General features: G+C 39.8%; 1 protein-coding gene across 2 annotated transcripts in view; it reads right to left on the reverse strand.

Moving 5' to 3' along the window:
• LOC114659434 (formin-H) overlaps nucleotides 1-16,086 on the reverse strand; it is a 235,050-nt gene that overhangs the window by 145,361 nt on the left and 73,603 nt on the right. For both annotated transcript variants that reach the window (XM_028811923.2, XM_051933105.1), the window contains 3 exons: nucleotides 8,784-8,941; nucleotides 5,878-6,060; nucleotides 4,818-5,340 (listed from right to left, as the gene is read on the reverse strand). In XM_028811923.2, coding sequence (XP_028667756.2) covers nucleotides 4,818-5,340; nucleotides 5,878-6,060; nucleotides 8,784-8,941 — 864 coding nt within the window. The remainder of the gene's footprint in view (nucleotides 1-4,817; nucleotides 5,341-5,877; nucleotides 6,061-8,783; nucleotides 8,942-16,086) is intronic.

Raw genomic sequence — 16,086 nt, forward strand, 5'->3', positions numbered from 1 at the left:
AACTTAGTGGTGGAATGGGGAAATACAGGAGAGTATACAGAGGAAGAGGATGGCGAAGAAGAAGTGGGATAGTCAGAGAGATGCAGAAAGTAGACAAGAGTACAAGGAGATAAAGCGCAAGGTGAAGAGAGAGGTGGCGAAGGCTAACGAAGAGCGTATGATGAGTTGTATGAGTGGTTGGACACTAAGCAGGGAGAAAAGGACCTGTACCAATTGGCTAGAAAGAGGGACCAAGCTGGGAAAGATGTGCAGCCAGTTAGGGTGATAAAGGATAAAGATAGACTCGCAAGCGAGGAGAGTGTGTTGAGCAAAAGGAAAGAGTACTTTGAAAGGCTGATGAATGAAGAGAATCAGAGAGACAGAAGGTTGGATGATGTGGAGATAGTGAATCAGGAAGTGCAATGGATTAGCAAGGAGGAAGTAAGGACAGCTATGAAGAGGATGAAGAATGGAAAGGCTGTTCGTCCAGATGACATACCTGTGGAAGAATGGAGATGTTTAGGAGAGATGGCAGTGAAGTTTTTAACCAGATTGTTTAATTGAATCTTGGAATGTGAGAGGATGCCTGAGGAGTGGAGAAGAAGTGTACTGGTACAGATTTTTAAGAATAAGGGGGAAGCTGTAGTAACTACAGGGGGATATAATTGATGAGCCACAGCACAAAGTTATGGGAAAGAGTAGTGTAATCTAGATTAAGAAGGGAGGTGATGATTAGTGAGCAGCAGTATGGTTTTATGCCAGGTAAGAGCACCACAGATTCGATGTTTACTCTGAGGGTGTTGATGGAGAAGTATAGAGAAAGCCAGAAGGAATTGCATTGCGTCTTTGTGGACCTAGAGAAGCATATGACAGGGTGCCTCCAGAGGAGCTGTGGTATTGTATGAGGAAGTCGGGAGTGACAGAGAAGTACGTAAGAGTTGTACAGGATATGTACGAGAGAAGTGTGAACGTGGTGAGGTCTGCGGCAGGAGTGATGGTTGCATTTAATGTGGAGATGGGATTGCATCAGGGATTAGCTCTGAGCCCTTTCTTATTTGCAATGGTGGTGGACAGGTTGACAGATGAGATTAGATAGGAGTCCCCATGGTATTTGCTGATGCCATTGTGATATATAGTGAGAGTAGAAAGCAAGTCAAGTAGACCCTGAACAGGTGAAAATGTGCTCTAGAGAGGAGAGGAATGAAGGCCAGTAGGAACAAGACAGAATACATGTGTGTGAATGAGAGGGAGATCAGTGGAATGGTGAGGATGAAAGGAGTAGAGTTGGCGAAGGTGGATGAGTTTAAATACTTGGGATCAACAGTACAGAGTAATGGGGATTGTGGAAGAGAATTTTAAAAAGAGAGTGCAGGCAGGGTGGAATAGGTTGTGAGTGTCAGGAGTAATTTGTGACAAGACGGTTATCAGCAAGAGTGAAAGGGAAGATCTATAGGACGGTAGTGTGACCAGCAATGAGATGGAGGTGGCAGAGTTAAAGATGATAAGATTTGGACTGAGTGTGATGAGGATGGACAGGATTAGAAATGAATACATTAGAAAGTCAACTCAGGTTGGATGTTAGAGAGACAAAGTCAGAGAGGCGAGATTGCATTGGTTTGGACATGTGCAAATGAGAGATGCAGGGTACATTGGGAGAAGGATGTTAAGGATAGAGCTGCCAGGCAAGAGGAAAAGAGGAAGGCTTAAGAGAAGGTTTATGGATGTGGCGAGATAGGACATGCAGGTGATGGGTGTAACAGAGCAAGATGTAGAGTACAGGAAGATATGGAAGAAGATGATCCGCTGTGGTAACCCCTAACAGGAGCAGCCGAAAGAGGAAGAAAAAGAAGAAGAATTGTGTAGACTGATGGTAAAGTGCAAATGCGTTCAAAGTTACAAAAGACTATAGGCCTGACAAAGTTTAAGAAAATGATTATAATAATTGCATTTATGTAACGCTTTTCTAGCTATTTGATGTGCTTTACATAGACAGTGGGAAGCCACTTGAACCACCACTAATGTACAACATCCACCTGGACGATGTGACAGCTGCCATTATTGTGCCAGTACATTCACCACACATTAGCTAAAGTGTGAGAGAGATAGCCCATTAGAGAAAGGGGTGATTAGGGGGCCGGAATGGACATGGCTGTGATGGGCTACTTAGCCAGGACATCTTTTTGAAAGATGCCCAGTTATCTTTTATGCCCACAGAGTGTCAGGACCTCAGTTTTACACCTCATTCAAAGGACTGATAAAGTGGATAAATTAAATAAAGAGAAGTATTTGAGAGCACAGAAGCTGTCAGCTGAGGCAGGGAAGTTAGGAAAAGATCTATGCATACAGTAAAGAAGAAATCACAAAGGAAAAACTGACAAGTCAGTGTCTGATCAAATGACAATCATGTCTGCCTTTTCAAAAAGCTTCATTCTTACCAGCCACATTGCTGATATCAAATTTATACACTTCTGTGAACATTTTCATTGCTAATAATAAAAAAAATAAAATGCTCTTTAAATGTGGATGGAAGGCAAAAAGGAAAAAGAATGCATTTTCAATGTTATCCATGTTAGTTTGGGCTAGGACTGAGTAGGCCCATTTTCATACCTTTGCTTATTTAACAGCCCAACACTGGGCCATTGCATAGTAAATTATTTGTAGTATTTTAAGAAGTCCTGATGCCTTATGTTGCTGTTTTGCGGTGGCATCCATAAGCAGCTTTTGCAGCCTTCATTCTGTTTTTCAAGTTTATATGCTTTTCTCCAATGGGTCTGTGTGAAGAATTATGCAAGATGCTATAATGTTTATAAAACTGTGCTATAACAAATCATCAAGACTACAAAGTTCCTGCTTTCTACGCAAAGTACTTGCACAGACTCGGCATGAAAACTTCACTTCAAATCCCAAGTAGCCTACTTATCTTAATGGTTAAATGTGCTTTACTCCAGAAGACTGACCACACCAAGTAAGATCATCTTCAGTTTTGAGGCACTTTACATTAACATGTACGGTAACCTGGTCAGTTGCCGTGGTTCTAGGGGCTTAATTTGAAGACTTCTTGGCGCATGTGTTTAAAACACCATATGATGTCAGAGCTGCTTTGTGTGAGGACGTAACAAAAACCTCTTTGGGAACTATGAGTAATTTGGTAACCAGGTAAGTGCTTAAATACAGTAAAGCAAGAGTACACCCTGCACACAGACAGCAAGTTTTGTACTTGAAAAGATGTCCATGTCCTCCATTCAAAATGTAATTCTCAAAGTGGAACAAGTTAGACTATGTTAACTGATATGAAAGGTGGACTATTTCACATTTTTTTATTTACTTCGTCTAAGAGTCAGTTATTACATTTTTGTTCATTAAATAGTTTTATAACAATGAGTCATATTCAAAAGTAATAGCGATAACAGAACGCAATTCCATATGTTAATAGACTACATTAAATGCGTGCTTTTTAACAGTACTTTACAACGGAGCACAAATAGGTTTGTGCTGGCTCAATGCCTTTCATACACAGCAGACTGCAATTCAAATGATGTGAAAATGCCATCAATTGATGTGTTAGCAGACGCGGGTCTGTGATTAACTGTGGTCAAATTTCTTAAATATAACATTTCTTGGAAGTATATCTAATAGAGTAGAATCCATTAATTAGTAATTGAAAAATATCAAATATAACACGACCAATGCTAGCATAAAATCAGCATCAATGTTACCCTAGGAAAGGAGAAAAGGAACTGAAATATGTTCCTCATCTAGCGGTTAATATTAAACACAATAATTTGTTAAAATTGCAGAAATAAGTAAAAACTTGGAAAGGAACTGATTTTTTGCATAATGGAATTTGAAAGGTACACACTGGGAAAGACAATCAGGGGCTTGCTGCAATAGTTCATGTATATTTGGAACTGAACGATCAAGGCAAGGGTTGGGCATCAGAGATCAGGGTCTTAAGCAACTGAAGTCTCCCATCTCTCAACACCACTGTTCATTCTTAAACCACTCCTATGTTAATATCAATTAGAACAGCTCCATGTTTCCTGTGTTATTAATTGATTCAAACACCATTTAGCTGCAGGTTGATAATGTGGGTTCTTTAGAATAATAACCTACAGACAATATTGTTCAATGCCATCTGTTTTGTTCCTACATAATTGCTACCCCTTTCATTTATTTCTAGAGATGTGACTTTTTTGTGCTCTATTAATTAATTTACCTAAAGCAGCAGGAGAAGGGTGCTGCTGTGTAAACTGTTTTCACATGCACTCTCTTCCCAGAGTTTGATTCACTTGCATTTAGCATCTGAGCAGCTGTCAGATGAGTAGAAGAGGAAGATGTACAAAATATACAAATACAAGCAACTGCAATTGAAGCAGTAAATTCCTATTTCAATCACACACAATGTTTCTCCATTTTAAGATGGACGAGTTCACAAATTTGCCATGCTTTTCAATGTGAAATTTTGAAATTGTAAAACTTCGCACAGGGCAATCTGTTTGAGATATCTAAGTGAAAACTGAACTGTCTCAACCAAGTTATTTGAAGAATATGTGCACCACATCTAAACAAAATTAGTCCTCATTTGGCAGTGTTGTTTAATGTAGACAGACGTGGGCTTTTGCAATAGTTGCATCATGCATTATATGCTAACACACCTAAAAAATAACTGTGAGCTGCTCTTAGAGACTATCCAAAGATGCCAGTAAAATATTCCATAGCAATGTCTGAATCAAACCATGTGAAGACAGTATGACATAAGTGAAAGTATTTTACAAAATAGGCATTAGGCAGATGCATTGAGAAACAGGAGAGAACACAGGTATGTTGAATTAGCTCACCTTGTCTTGTGACAGAAGGTCCCAGTGAAATGGCTTTGTTCTTTTTGATACTGGCTGGAAGGCCCTTTTCCCTGGAGGAGGAGGAGGAGGAGGTGGTGCTGCTGTAGTAACGGACAGAGGTACTGGTTTCATAGCCTCTGAAGAGTTACTCCCACTTACAATAAAACATTGAGAGGGTAACGGAAAAAGTATTGAAGATACTTGGTTAGGGAGAGACTGTGAATTGCGTAAAGCCTGGGTGTGCTTTGTGGGATGCCCTGAGGGAGACACTGGAGGTGATACTTCAGAATTTATGTCCTTTGAGAAGATCATCTTCTTTCGTTCCACCTGATTCTCACGCCTATTTTCCAGTGATGGTGCGTTCTCTATGGTAGAATACACAGCCTTACATTCAGATGTCAACTGATCCTGGGACTTGAGCTTCCAGTGAAGGCACTGCTTGTCAATGACTGCCACCCATTGATCCCTGTCCTTTTTGATGTCTTCAGTACTTTTGAATGCATTGGTAACTGGCACTCGAAACCTGAGACAGGAAAACTTGAGTTTAGGAAAACAACACTGCGAGTGGGGTAGAGCTAGGAAGTGGCTCATGTGCTGTGCTGTAGTCTACATGGACAAACTGAGTCTATATTATTGATATGTAAGGCTGCCTGAGCAACACATTTAAGTTGCCACTGTTACAAATGAAAGGTTGCATTTATTTAACAAAGTACCAGTAAAATTAAAGTCAATGTACCAAACACAACAGAAACAGGATTAAACATTGACTAACTAACCTCAAAACTGTTAATACCACCTATGTGGATTAACTACCTCCTGAAAAAAAAATCTTTACTGTTTCTAATAATAGTTCCAATAATGCCACCATTGCTTTTCATTTTTCTTCATGCAGGGGCACACAGCATGTTATTGATTGCCACTTACATGAAATACTATCAAGCTTTCATGCTGTCATGTTTAAATTTTGCTCAACACTGAAATAACTCACTCTTTTTTTTTTTAGACAGAACTTCAGCAAATTGGTAACATTTTCAAAGATAAGAACCATTCCAGAGCTCACCGATACTCATTCTTTTTTGTGTGCACAGAAAAAGTGTCACATCCATGTAACTTTTCAGCACTAGCATTTCCATCAGAGAAGTGGATCACAGTAGATATATATCTCTGATTACAGTCATTATCCTTGGAGAGCTGGTCAGTCTGACACAAAACAAGTTCTCCTTCATGCAACTCAGCACGATACCTGGAGCAAGAGACAAATAACAAAGAATTAGTCGCATGGTACAAGAAAGGAGGAATGATACAAAAGAACAGACAGCCTAATGAAAAGTGCTATTGTATGACTACCTAGTGTCACTGCCTGTTTTGTATCACAGCTCCTCTGTTACCTTTAATCCAGGTCTCTTCTTTGGTGACCTTATACAATTTGGTCAATGAATGAAAAAAATGAATATATTTGTAGGGGAGTTTGTATGGATAGGATTTCCATATTTATAAAGGTGTGTGTGCAAAGATGATGAAGACAATGATGTTTATATGCCATGCATATACTTCACTGTGCATAAATAAAGAATCAGGTATAGAAGTCTGCATTAATGTGTATGCATAAACTGTTTTACAACATGAATGATGGAGCTGTGAATAAATGTGTGTGCACAACCAGTATGCAGGATTTCACAGCCTCATTGCTAAAGCAGGGAAATGTATTTGTAAACAACTTGTTTTCCAGAGGCAGACTGTATTAACTTTATTATAGTTGGATGTCTGTTTTGAAATTCATGAGACTGACATTACTATGTACAACAAATGAATCTTTCTTACATATTTGGTGTGGGTCCCTCCACCTTTGGAGGCATTCTTGTAAATTGTTCTTGCTCTGAGGCTAAGGATCTATGCTGGTATCCCGAAGGTTGCTGGTTCGAATCCCCATCACTGCCAAAAGAGATCCTACTCTGCTAGGCCCTTGAGCAAGGCCCTTAACCTTCAATTGCTCCAGGGGCACTGTACAATGGCTGACCCTGTGCTCTGACCCCAAGGGGTATGTGAAAACTAACAAAATCCTAATACAAGAAAATGTATAAGGTGAAATAAAGAACAAAAAAATAATGTCTTCTGTGAGGTCCTTCAGTATGTCAGTTACAAGTCTTTAGAAATTTTTAATCAGTCACAATAATTTCAGTGAGTTTTATTAATTTCATGTCTGACCTTGTATGGTGCTTTACAGTATATGTTCTCAAAGTGCTTTCATGGGTATTCCTCTGCAAATTTCTTCCATTTTTAAAAGACATGCTTTCTGATTCACTGGTCACAAGGAATCCTGCCTTGCCCCTCTGGTAAATGCCTTGGTTGATGTGCTGTATATCAGTTTAGCACCTGGCTTACAACCAATATTAGCAAAGCAGGATTTGGCTCTCACACAACAGAGCATGGTGCCTGCTGGCACCAAAATTCTGTTCTCAATCCTGTCATCTTTCCTTGGTTCTCTCCTCTAGGCCTACAGGTGGAACACACTCCTCCTCATGGCTTTCTAAAACTCTATGTAGTCTATGCTTGGGACAGATAAAATTAAATCTACAAAGTCAAATGCTCGGGCTGACCTAGATAAGTATTCATCTCTTCTATCTTCCTTCTTTTCTGCTACTATCAACACTAAGATAAGTTTACTCCATCCTCCATGACTGTTGATGACTTTGCAACCTATTTGTCCTACCTCTTGGGCAGATCCTACCTTGTGTCCTGGGGAGGAAAGAAGTCAAGTGTGCACCGGGCAAGCACAGGGGTGGCTCAAGGAGCAGTGCTGGTTCCTCTCATCTTCTGTCTATACACCTGGTCACTAGGCCCCATCATCTAGTCCCAAAGTTCCTCTTTTCAGTGCTATGGTGATAATATGCAGCTGTACTCATCAATCACTTCATTCACAGTGTATCAGCTAGAATTTCTGCATGTCTCACTGATATTGTAACCTACATGAAGGCACATCATCTCCAGCTCAACCTGGCAATGATAGACTTTCTTGTTATCCCAATTCAACCATCTATTCAGCATCCCATTTCTGTTCAGCTCGGCAAACTATTGTTGACACCAACGAAATCTATATGCAAAATTAATGTGGTAATTGACAACCAATAGTCCTTCACTGACCATAATGCAACTGACTGACTCTACGGATTCACTCCGTACAATATGTGCAAGATCAAACCATAGCAGATGGAGAACGCAGCACAACATCTGGTCCAGGCTTTGGTCTCGTCATGTCTGGACTATTGCAACTCTCTGCTGGCAAGAGTGCTGGCATGTGTTAGCAAGCTGCTATAGATGATTCAAAATGCATGGGCATGTCGGGTGTGCAACCAACCAAGGTGGACACATGTCACTCCTCTTTTCAGGTCATTACATTAGCTACCTATGGAAGCATGCATTAATTTCAGATCCTTGATGCTTGCCTACAGTGTAGTCAGTGGGTCAGCATCTATGTATATGGAGACACTTCACATCCAATAAAGTCTGGTGATGAATGGCATCTGGTGGTGGCACTTCTGCATGGAATCAAATCTCAATCCAGACTCACCACATGTAGCTTCTAGCTGATGGAATTAGCTGCCCAGAATATCTGACCCAGTATATATGCTTAAGAAACATTTAAGGACTATCTTGTTCAGTAACTTTCTTTGTAAATGATAATGACTTTGTTAGGTTTTTGTAACCAAGAAGGTGTACCTAACTTGTATTTTTGTTCTGAGCTGTTCACATGTTGTGGTCAATTTTTTAAACTTGTCCTGTACCACATGTTCCTAGATAGTCTCCCCACTGATGTTTACTCAGTTATGTTGATCTCTTTTGTAATTTACTTTGGATAAAAGTATCTACCAAGTAAGTAAATGAAAATGTAAACAATGCCAAGGTGATGCATTACTTCAACACATACTTATACTATATAAAAATAAAAGAAACTGAAGAATCCCATACCTCGCCCATCTGATAGATGCCAGTCCACCTTTTTCTAGATCAAGCAGTCCATCACATATAAATCCTGTTCTGGTTGGCACCTCATAAATGGGCTCATTTTCTTTCTCAGGCATGGAGTATATATTATCAAATATGATTTTATTTATGAGTTCTATGATCTAAATAAATAAGAAATAAAATAAAGAAATTGAGATGCATCATATTTCAATGCAACAATTCCAAAACTAAGCACACTGAGGTTTTATAGTTACACCAAAAAATCTGTGGATCAAGTAAGTACAGCTTACATAGGCAGCAATGTTATAGATCTTCATAGCAGGCACAACTGAACAGTTAGTGGAACAAGTGCAATTCACAAAAATTTCAGCAAAGTACAATACAGGGATTAGCAGCTCAGTGGTTCAGTGTGAACAGGCTGCTCTGCCTCAAAGCTTTAGAAGTCTGGCCAGTCCCATCGCTGTCAGTAAATAATAACAATAATGTTTTATTTATGTAGTGCCTTTCATACACTCAAGGACACTTTACAATTCAATAAACACATTAACAAGACAATAGAAATTACATACAAATAAATTAATAATACTCATTGAAGAGATGTGTTTTTAACAGGATTTTGAAATGAGTAATAGATTTTTCCTCATGAATGTTGAGAGGACAAGCATTCCAAATTTTAGCGTCTATCACACTGAAAGCTCTGCCATCCATAGTTACTAACCTGTACTTAGGTACAGTGAGTAAGTTAGCGTCCAATGATCTTAATGCATGGGCAGGAGTGTAAGGAAGCAGAAGCTCAGACAGATAATGAGGGGCTAAACCATGAAGGGCTTTAAAGGTGAGAAGAATAATTTTATATTTGATTCTTGAAAAGACTGGTAACCAATGCAAATCATAAAGGACAGGAGTGATGTGAGCAGATTTTTTAGTGTGTATAAGTAAATGAGCAACAGAATTCTGAACATATTGTAATCTATTGATACTAGGGGGCTCCGCCCCCTGCTCGCTTCGCTCGCCAACCCCTGGTGTTGGGAATGACAAAGAGCGTGATGTATGAATGAGATATAGAATAGTGTGAAGGTGTAGATGATGCAAATAGAAAGCAAACAATAAAGTGTGTGGCACAGTGTAAAGGTTTATTGTAAAATTTCTTTGTACACGCCGTTTAAGTGTAAAAGGTAATTCCAGGTCAGAACTTGTAATGTCAATGAAGATGGTTATTGTTGTGATCAGAGTCAAGTTTGTCAGAGCTTAGAAAGAGTTGTGTCTCTCCAGGAAGTAATGGAATGACTTGGGTATTTATGTTTTCCACATTAATATTTTTTGGATATAATATAGTGCGTTGTGTTAAAAGGGGCATTTGGTCTAATGAGATTGCTGTTCCAAATCTGTCTGTAACTAAGTCGTCGCAGATAAAGGCTTGAGGAATTGTAATAATATGTGGGTGAAGTCCATCTGTATTGGTGAGTGTACCATCTCCCAGTTGTAATAAGCAATTGTTATGATCTGGTTCTGGACATCGTATGTTTTGTACTAACTGTATCTTTTGAAAGCAATGCCAATTGTCTGCGTATTTTAAGGTGCACTGAACAATAGCTGAGCGCATGGCATGTGGAAGAATAGCTAAGCACTGTCTAAAATCTCCTCCTAATAAAAGTACCTTTCCTCCAAAGCGAATATTATTATTCATAAACGTTTGTAGAAGTTTATGAATGGTGTTGAGTAAGTGACTGGATGCCATTGTACATTCATCAATAATTAACATTTTTGCAAGACGGATGTCACGTGCAGTGCCACCGTTAATGTTCATAGTGGATACCGATTTGTAGGATCTAATGCAGTTGATAAAGATTTCACTTTCAGGTACATCGTTAGTTAGAAGCTTCTGTAGATATTCAGGATATGAATGTAAAGGAGGCAGTCTAATTTGACCCTTTTGACAACAACGTGTAAATGTATTACTTGTATTGCCAGTTGTTTCTTCAGGGAAGTGAACTGAATGACAATGATTGCAAATGACATTCATTAATCCGAATGAATATTCCTGGTGTATGTTTTGCTTGTGCCGTTTGAGAGGCGCGTTGTTGCATGTGTAGTATTTGGGACGTGTTGTTTTGGAGCTGTAATCGATTTGCCTGTGCTGTGTGAGAAGCCCGTTGTAGCCTTCCTTGCCGTTAACGTATGTCTGAGACGGGAGGTGTTTCGTTTTGAATCCGTGCCTGTTGCGATGCAGCACTTTGATTGATAGATTGCGTCATGTGGATCTAGGATGTAGATTTGTGCATATTTGCGTTGTTGATTTGTTTCAGGGTGCACTGTTCCAATGCGATGCAGTATTTGTGCACATATGCGAAAGCAGTATGGGCCATTGCCTTTTGGTGGCCTGATATTTACTCCGGTAGATGCAAAAGCAAATGAACTATTGTAGGATCTAATGCAGTTCATAAAGTTTTTACTTTTAGGTACATCATTAGTTAGAAGCTTTAGTTGAGCTTTGCGTTTTTGGAGCCGAGACATTTTTTCTTCTAGAAATATGGATAAGTAATAAGGAGTATTGCACTCACTGTTAATATGGAGCCTTTTCTGCGGTTGAACGGTTAATAGTGCCTTATTGTAATGAGATCCACCTATGCTGCATAGTGTGAATTGTGTTTGGTCCCGTTATCCGAGCGGTATCGTTTTGTACCTGTGATCGTGAATTCATGACTTGTTTGTTCTTGAGCGTGAGAAATATGGATAAGTAATAAGGAGGATCGCACTCACTGTTAATATGGAGCCTTTTCTGCGGTTGAACGGTTAATAGTGCCTCATTGTAATGAGATCTACCTATGCTGCATATTGTGAACGTGTTGAGATGACGTATGTTTAACACGGACGGTTCATTTAGAAATGGGGCTTTGTGTGTCATTTGTTATTTATGTTACTGTGGTCGTGGGTCTGAATCGTCGTTTTTGTGTACGTTTCGTGTGCTATGTCCGTAGTCTGTCCCGTTTCGTGTCCAATGGGCTTTGTGTGGTGCTCGCGGCTTCTTTTTTTTTGTGTGCTTGTGGCTTGTTGAATCCTCCTCTTTGTGTGCGTCCCGTTTCGTGTGCAATGGGATTCAATCCTCCTCTTTGTGTGTGTCCCGTCCGTTGCTTGTGTGTGTGTGTGTGGGGCGGGGGGGGGTTTGCGTGCTCTTTTTTTTTGTGTGCCAGGGGCTTGTTGAATCGTCCTCTTTGTGTGTGTCCCGTCAGTTGCTTGTGTGTGTGTGTGTGTGGGGGGGGGGGGGGGGGGGGGGGGTGGTGGGTGTTGCTCGTGCGGCGCTGTGTGCGTCGCCTGCGTTTGACTCCTTTTTTCTGTGCTCACTCCTTTTTTCTGTGGTCTTGGCCGCCTCTCGTGGCGCCTCATTTCTTGGGGCGCCTGCGCAGTACGTCTTTTTGCGGCTACGGCCCATGGCCGGATGTCCCTGCGTCCATCCGGTTTAGCATTCTCGGTTAGTAATATGGATACTTAGTTGGTAGGCCATAAAACAATGGATTGCAATAGTCCAGATGAGCAGTGATGTAAGCATGAATGATTGTTTCAGTATTGTTCACACTGAGGTAAAAATGCAGATGAGCAATGTTGCAAAGATGAAAAAAGCTGTCTGTACTATTGAGATAATGTGTGGTTGAGAAGTAAGAAGCTAATCAAGGATGACACGCAAATTATGGCCTGGTGCTGAGGGTTCATCCAGGATCCCATCGACGTCAATTTTTAGTCCACGAAGGGTAGAAGGACAGATTTGATAGAAACTAATAAGACTTCTGTTTTATCAGAACTGAGTTGTAAAAAATTATCTGTCATCCAATGATTGATTTCCTGAATGCAGTCAGTCAGTTGAAGATGTTGCAGTTGCATCAACACTTACATAAAGTTGTGTGTCATTGGCATAGCAGTGGAAGCTTAAACCATATCGACGAATAATCTCACCTAATGGGAGCATATAGATGTTAAAGAGGATTGGACCCTGAACTGACCCTTGAGGGATACCTTGTGTGAGTGAGTAGTGGCAGATTTGTATTCCATAATGAAGACGTAATACTGGCGATCACTGAGGTATGGTGTGAACCAAGAAAGAGCAGCACCAGAGATACCAATAGCTGAAAGTCGGGACAGTAAAATGTCATGGTTATGTGCATCAAATGCTGGACTTAAGTCAAGCAGAACTAGAATAGTGGCCATCCCAGAATCTGTGGTTATAAGTAAGTCATTGCTTACCTTAAGTAAAGCAGTTTCAGTGCTATGTACTGTAGGGCTCTGAATCCAGATTGAAAAGGCTCAAGGCAGTAAGAAATTAAAGTTTTCCCTAGGTCTGCATGGACTGATCTCAGGGCACTCCTGTTTTCTTAAACCAATATAAAGACATTCAGGTTAGGCATATTGCCATCTCTAACCTGGCCTTGTGAGAGTGAATGCAGTTGTGCAGCCAGTGATGGAACAGTGTTCCATCCATGATCGATTTACATCATTTAGTTAATTTGGCTGAAACAAGTTTTGGCCCCCTGCAACCTTGTAAATTGTCACAGGTAAAGAAAATGGATTAATAGAATTAAAGGGATCTTTGAATGCCTAATTAGCTTTCCCTTCAATACTCTGCGAAAGCATGTTGCTTTTCATTTTAACCATATGTCTCAATCAGGGATGAAAATAATTGATGCTAGCTGAACCAACAGATGGAAAGGAAGCAAAAACACATCTGCTGGTGCCAGGCTCATGTAAAAATATAAATATTCAGATTTTCTGTAGCATGCATACCAGGTCTTTAAGAATCTGCTACAATCACAAAGAAGAAAAATGGTGGGATATGTCTGCTTCTAACTGAGATGAAAACCTAGGTTCATATGATACAATTTACTTTGCAAATTAAAAATCCAAAGCTAGGTGGATCATTTGAAATTTCAAACACATCTGATGTTTAATGTGTCCAAAGATTATACAATGCAATGTCCTTTTCAAATTAAGTCTAAGTTAAATTAAACACTTTTGCTTTGCTTTCTAGGTTGGCCTTGGGTCAGATGTACTCAGTCATTGAAGCTAATTTAATTTTTTTTTTATTTTAAATATCAAACCCTACAGAGACATGCTGCTTTATATTATTTTCTTTATACATCTTTTCCTAGGATGCTGATCTAGGAAATAAAGAGCCATGATTATTTGGTAGAATAAATAATGACTAAGGGAATCCGTTATATGTTGTTGCCCAACCAAGGTTAGATTTATCTAAACTTAAGACATGACGAAGACAAAGTAACTATTCACATGACCATACATCCAAACATTTAAAGTTCAATATCTAGTCCTTCAAATAGGTGCTATTACATGAACTTGAACAAACGTTGTTATCATTTAATTTCTGCTCACAGGGGAGCGCACGTCTGCATGTCTAGCATGCATTAACCCGAAATTTGTTTGTGAAGCTTAATGACTAAAACAACTGGCTATGATGTAATGTTCTCTCCTGCTTCACACTCCGCATTATCATTGTCTGTCTAGCTGTGTACTTCCTAGTCACTTTTCTTAATAAACACTCTATGTATTACTTAGTATATCATCACACTGCAGATAATGTCTTCCAAATGGCATTAGATGTGCTTTTCTAAAACAATGAATCAAGTATGTGGTTCGAATATTTACATTAAAGCAATTCAACCAGTTATCCGTCTGTGTCATAAAATGCTAATGTCTGTGTGTGTGTGCATGTGTGTCCAGTCCCTAACAGCAATCTAATTGGTCTGTTTCACTGTGGTTACTCAGTCAAATGTGATCCATATAGGAAGTGCCAGAGAAGGAAAGACACAGGTGGATCATTTAGCCTTCAAACACGGGAAGTATTTGCAAAAATACAAATGATGTTTTCACAGATAGATAATCAGGGCCTGTCCACTATTAGTGGCAGTCAAAAAGCAGACAGGAAGCAAGCAAGTAGCAAGACATTTTAAGATACATGAGGATACCAAAGAAAGGTGTAGGGTGAACTCAGAGGGTACACATGTAAGGCAAGAGATATCAAATGTCAGATATTTTTAAATGTATTCTATTATCCGTCTTTTACAGTTAACATAGCTACAGTGGTGTGAAAAACTATTTGCCCCCTTCCTGATTTCTTATTCTTTTGCATGTTTGTCACACAAAATGTTTCTGATCATCAAACACATTTAACCATTAGTCAAATATAACACAAGTAAACACAAAATGCAGTTTTTAAATGATGGTTTTTATTATTTAGGGAGAAAAAAAATCCAAACCTACATGGCCATGTGTGAAAAAGTAATTGCCCCCTTGTTAAAAAATAACCTAACTGTGGTGTATCACACCTGAGTTCAATTTCCGTAGCCACCCCCAGGCCTGATTACTGCCACACCTGTTTCAATCAAGAAATCACTTAAATAGGAGCTGCCTGACACAGAGAAGTAGACCAAAAGCACCTCAAAAGCTAGACATCATGCCAAGATCCAAAGAAATTCAGGAACAAATGAGAACAGAAGTAATTGAGATCTATCAGTCTGGTAAAGGTTATAAAGCCATTTCTAAAGCTTTGGGACTCCAGCGAACCACAGTGAGAGCCATTATCCACAAATGGCAAAAACATGGAACAGCGGTGAACCTTCCCAGGAGTGGCCGGCCGACCAAAATTACCCCAAGAGCGCAGAGACGACTCATCCGAGAGGTCACAAAAGACCCCAGGACAACGTCTAAAGAACTGCAGGCCTCACTTGCCTCAATTAAGGTCAGTGTTCACGACTCCACCATAAGAAAGAGACTGGGCAAAAATGGCCTGCATGGCAGATTTCCAAGACGCAAACCACTGTTAAGCAAAAAGAACATTAGGGCTTGTCTCAATTTTGCTAAGAAACATCTCAATGATTGCCAAGACTTTTGGGAAAATACCTTGTGGACTGATGAGACAAAAGTTGAACTTTTTGGAAGGCAAATGTCCCATTACATCTGGCGTAAAAGGAACACAGCATTTCAGAAAAAGAACATCATACCAACAGTAAAATATGGTGGTGGTAGTGTGATGGTCTGGGGTTGTTTTGCTGCTTCAGGACCTGGAAGGCTTGCTGTGATAGATGGAACCATGAATTCTACTGTCTACCAAAAAATCCTGAAGGAGAATGTCTGGCCATCTGTTCGTCAACTCAAGCTGAAGCGATCTTGGGTGCTGCAACAGGACAATGACCCAAAACACACCAGCAAATCCACCTCTGAATGGCTGAAGAAAAACAAAATGAAGACTTTGGAGTGGCCTAGTCAAAGTCCTGACCTGAATCCAATTGAGATGCTATGG

The sequence above is a fragment of the Erpetoichthys calabaricus genome, chromosome 10 (genome assembly GCF_900747795.2).
Source record: "Erpetoichthys calabaricus chromosome 10, fErpCal1.3, whole genome shotgun sequence".
Classification (NCBI taxonomy): Eukaryota; Metazoa; Chordata; class Cladistia; order Polypteriformes; family Polypteridae; genus Erpetoichthys; species Erpetoichthys calabaricus.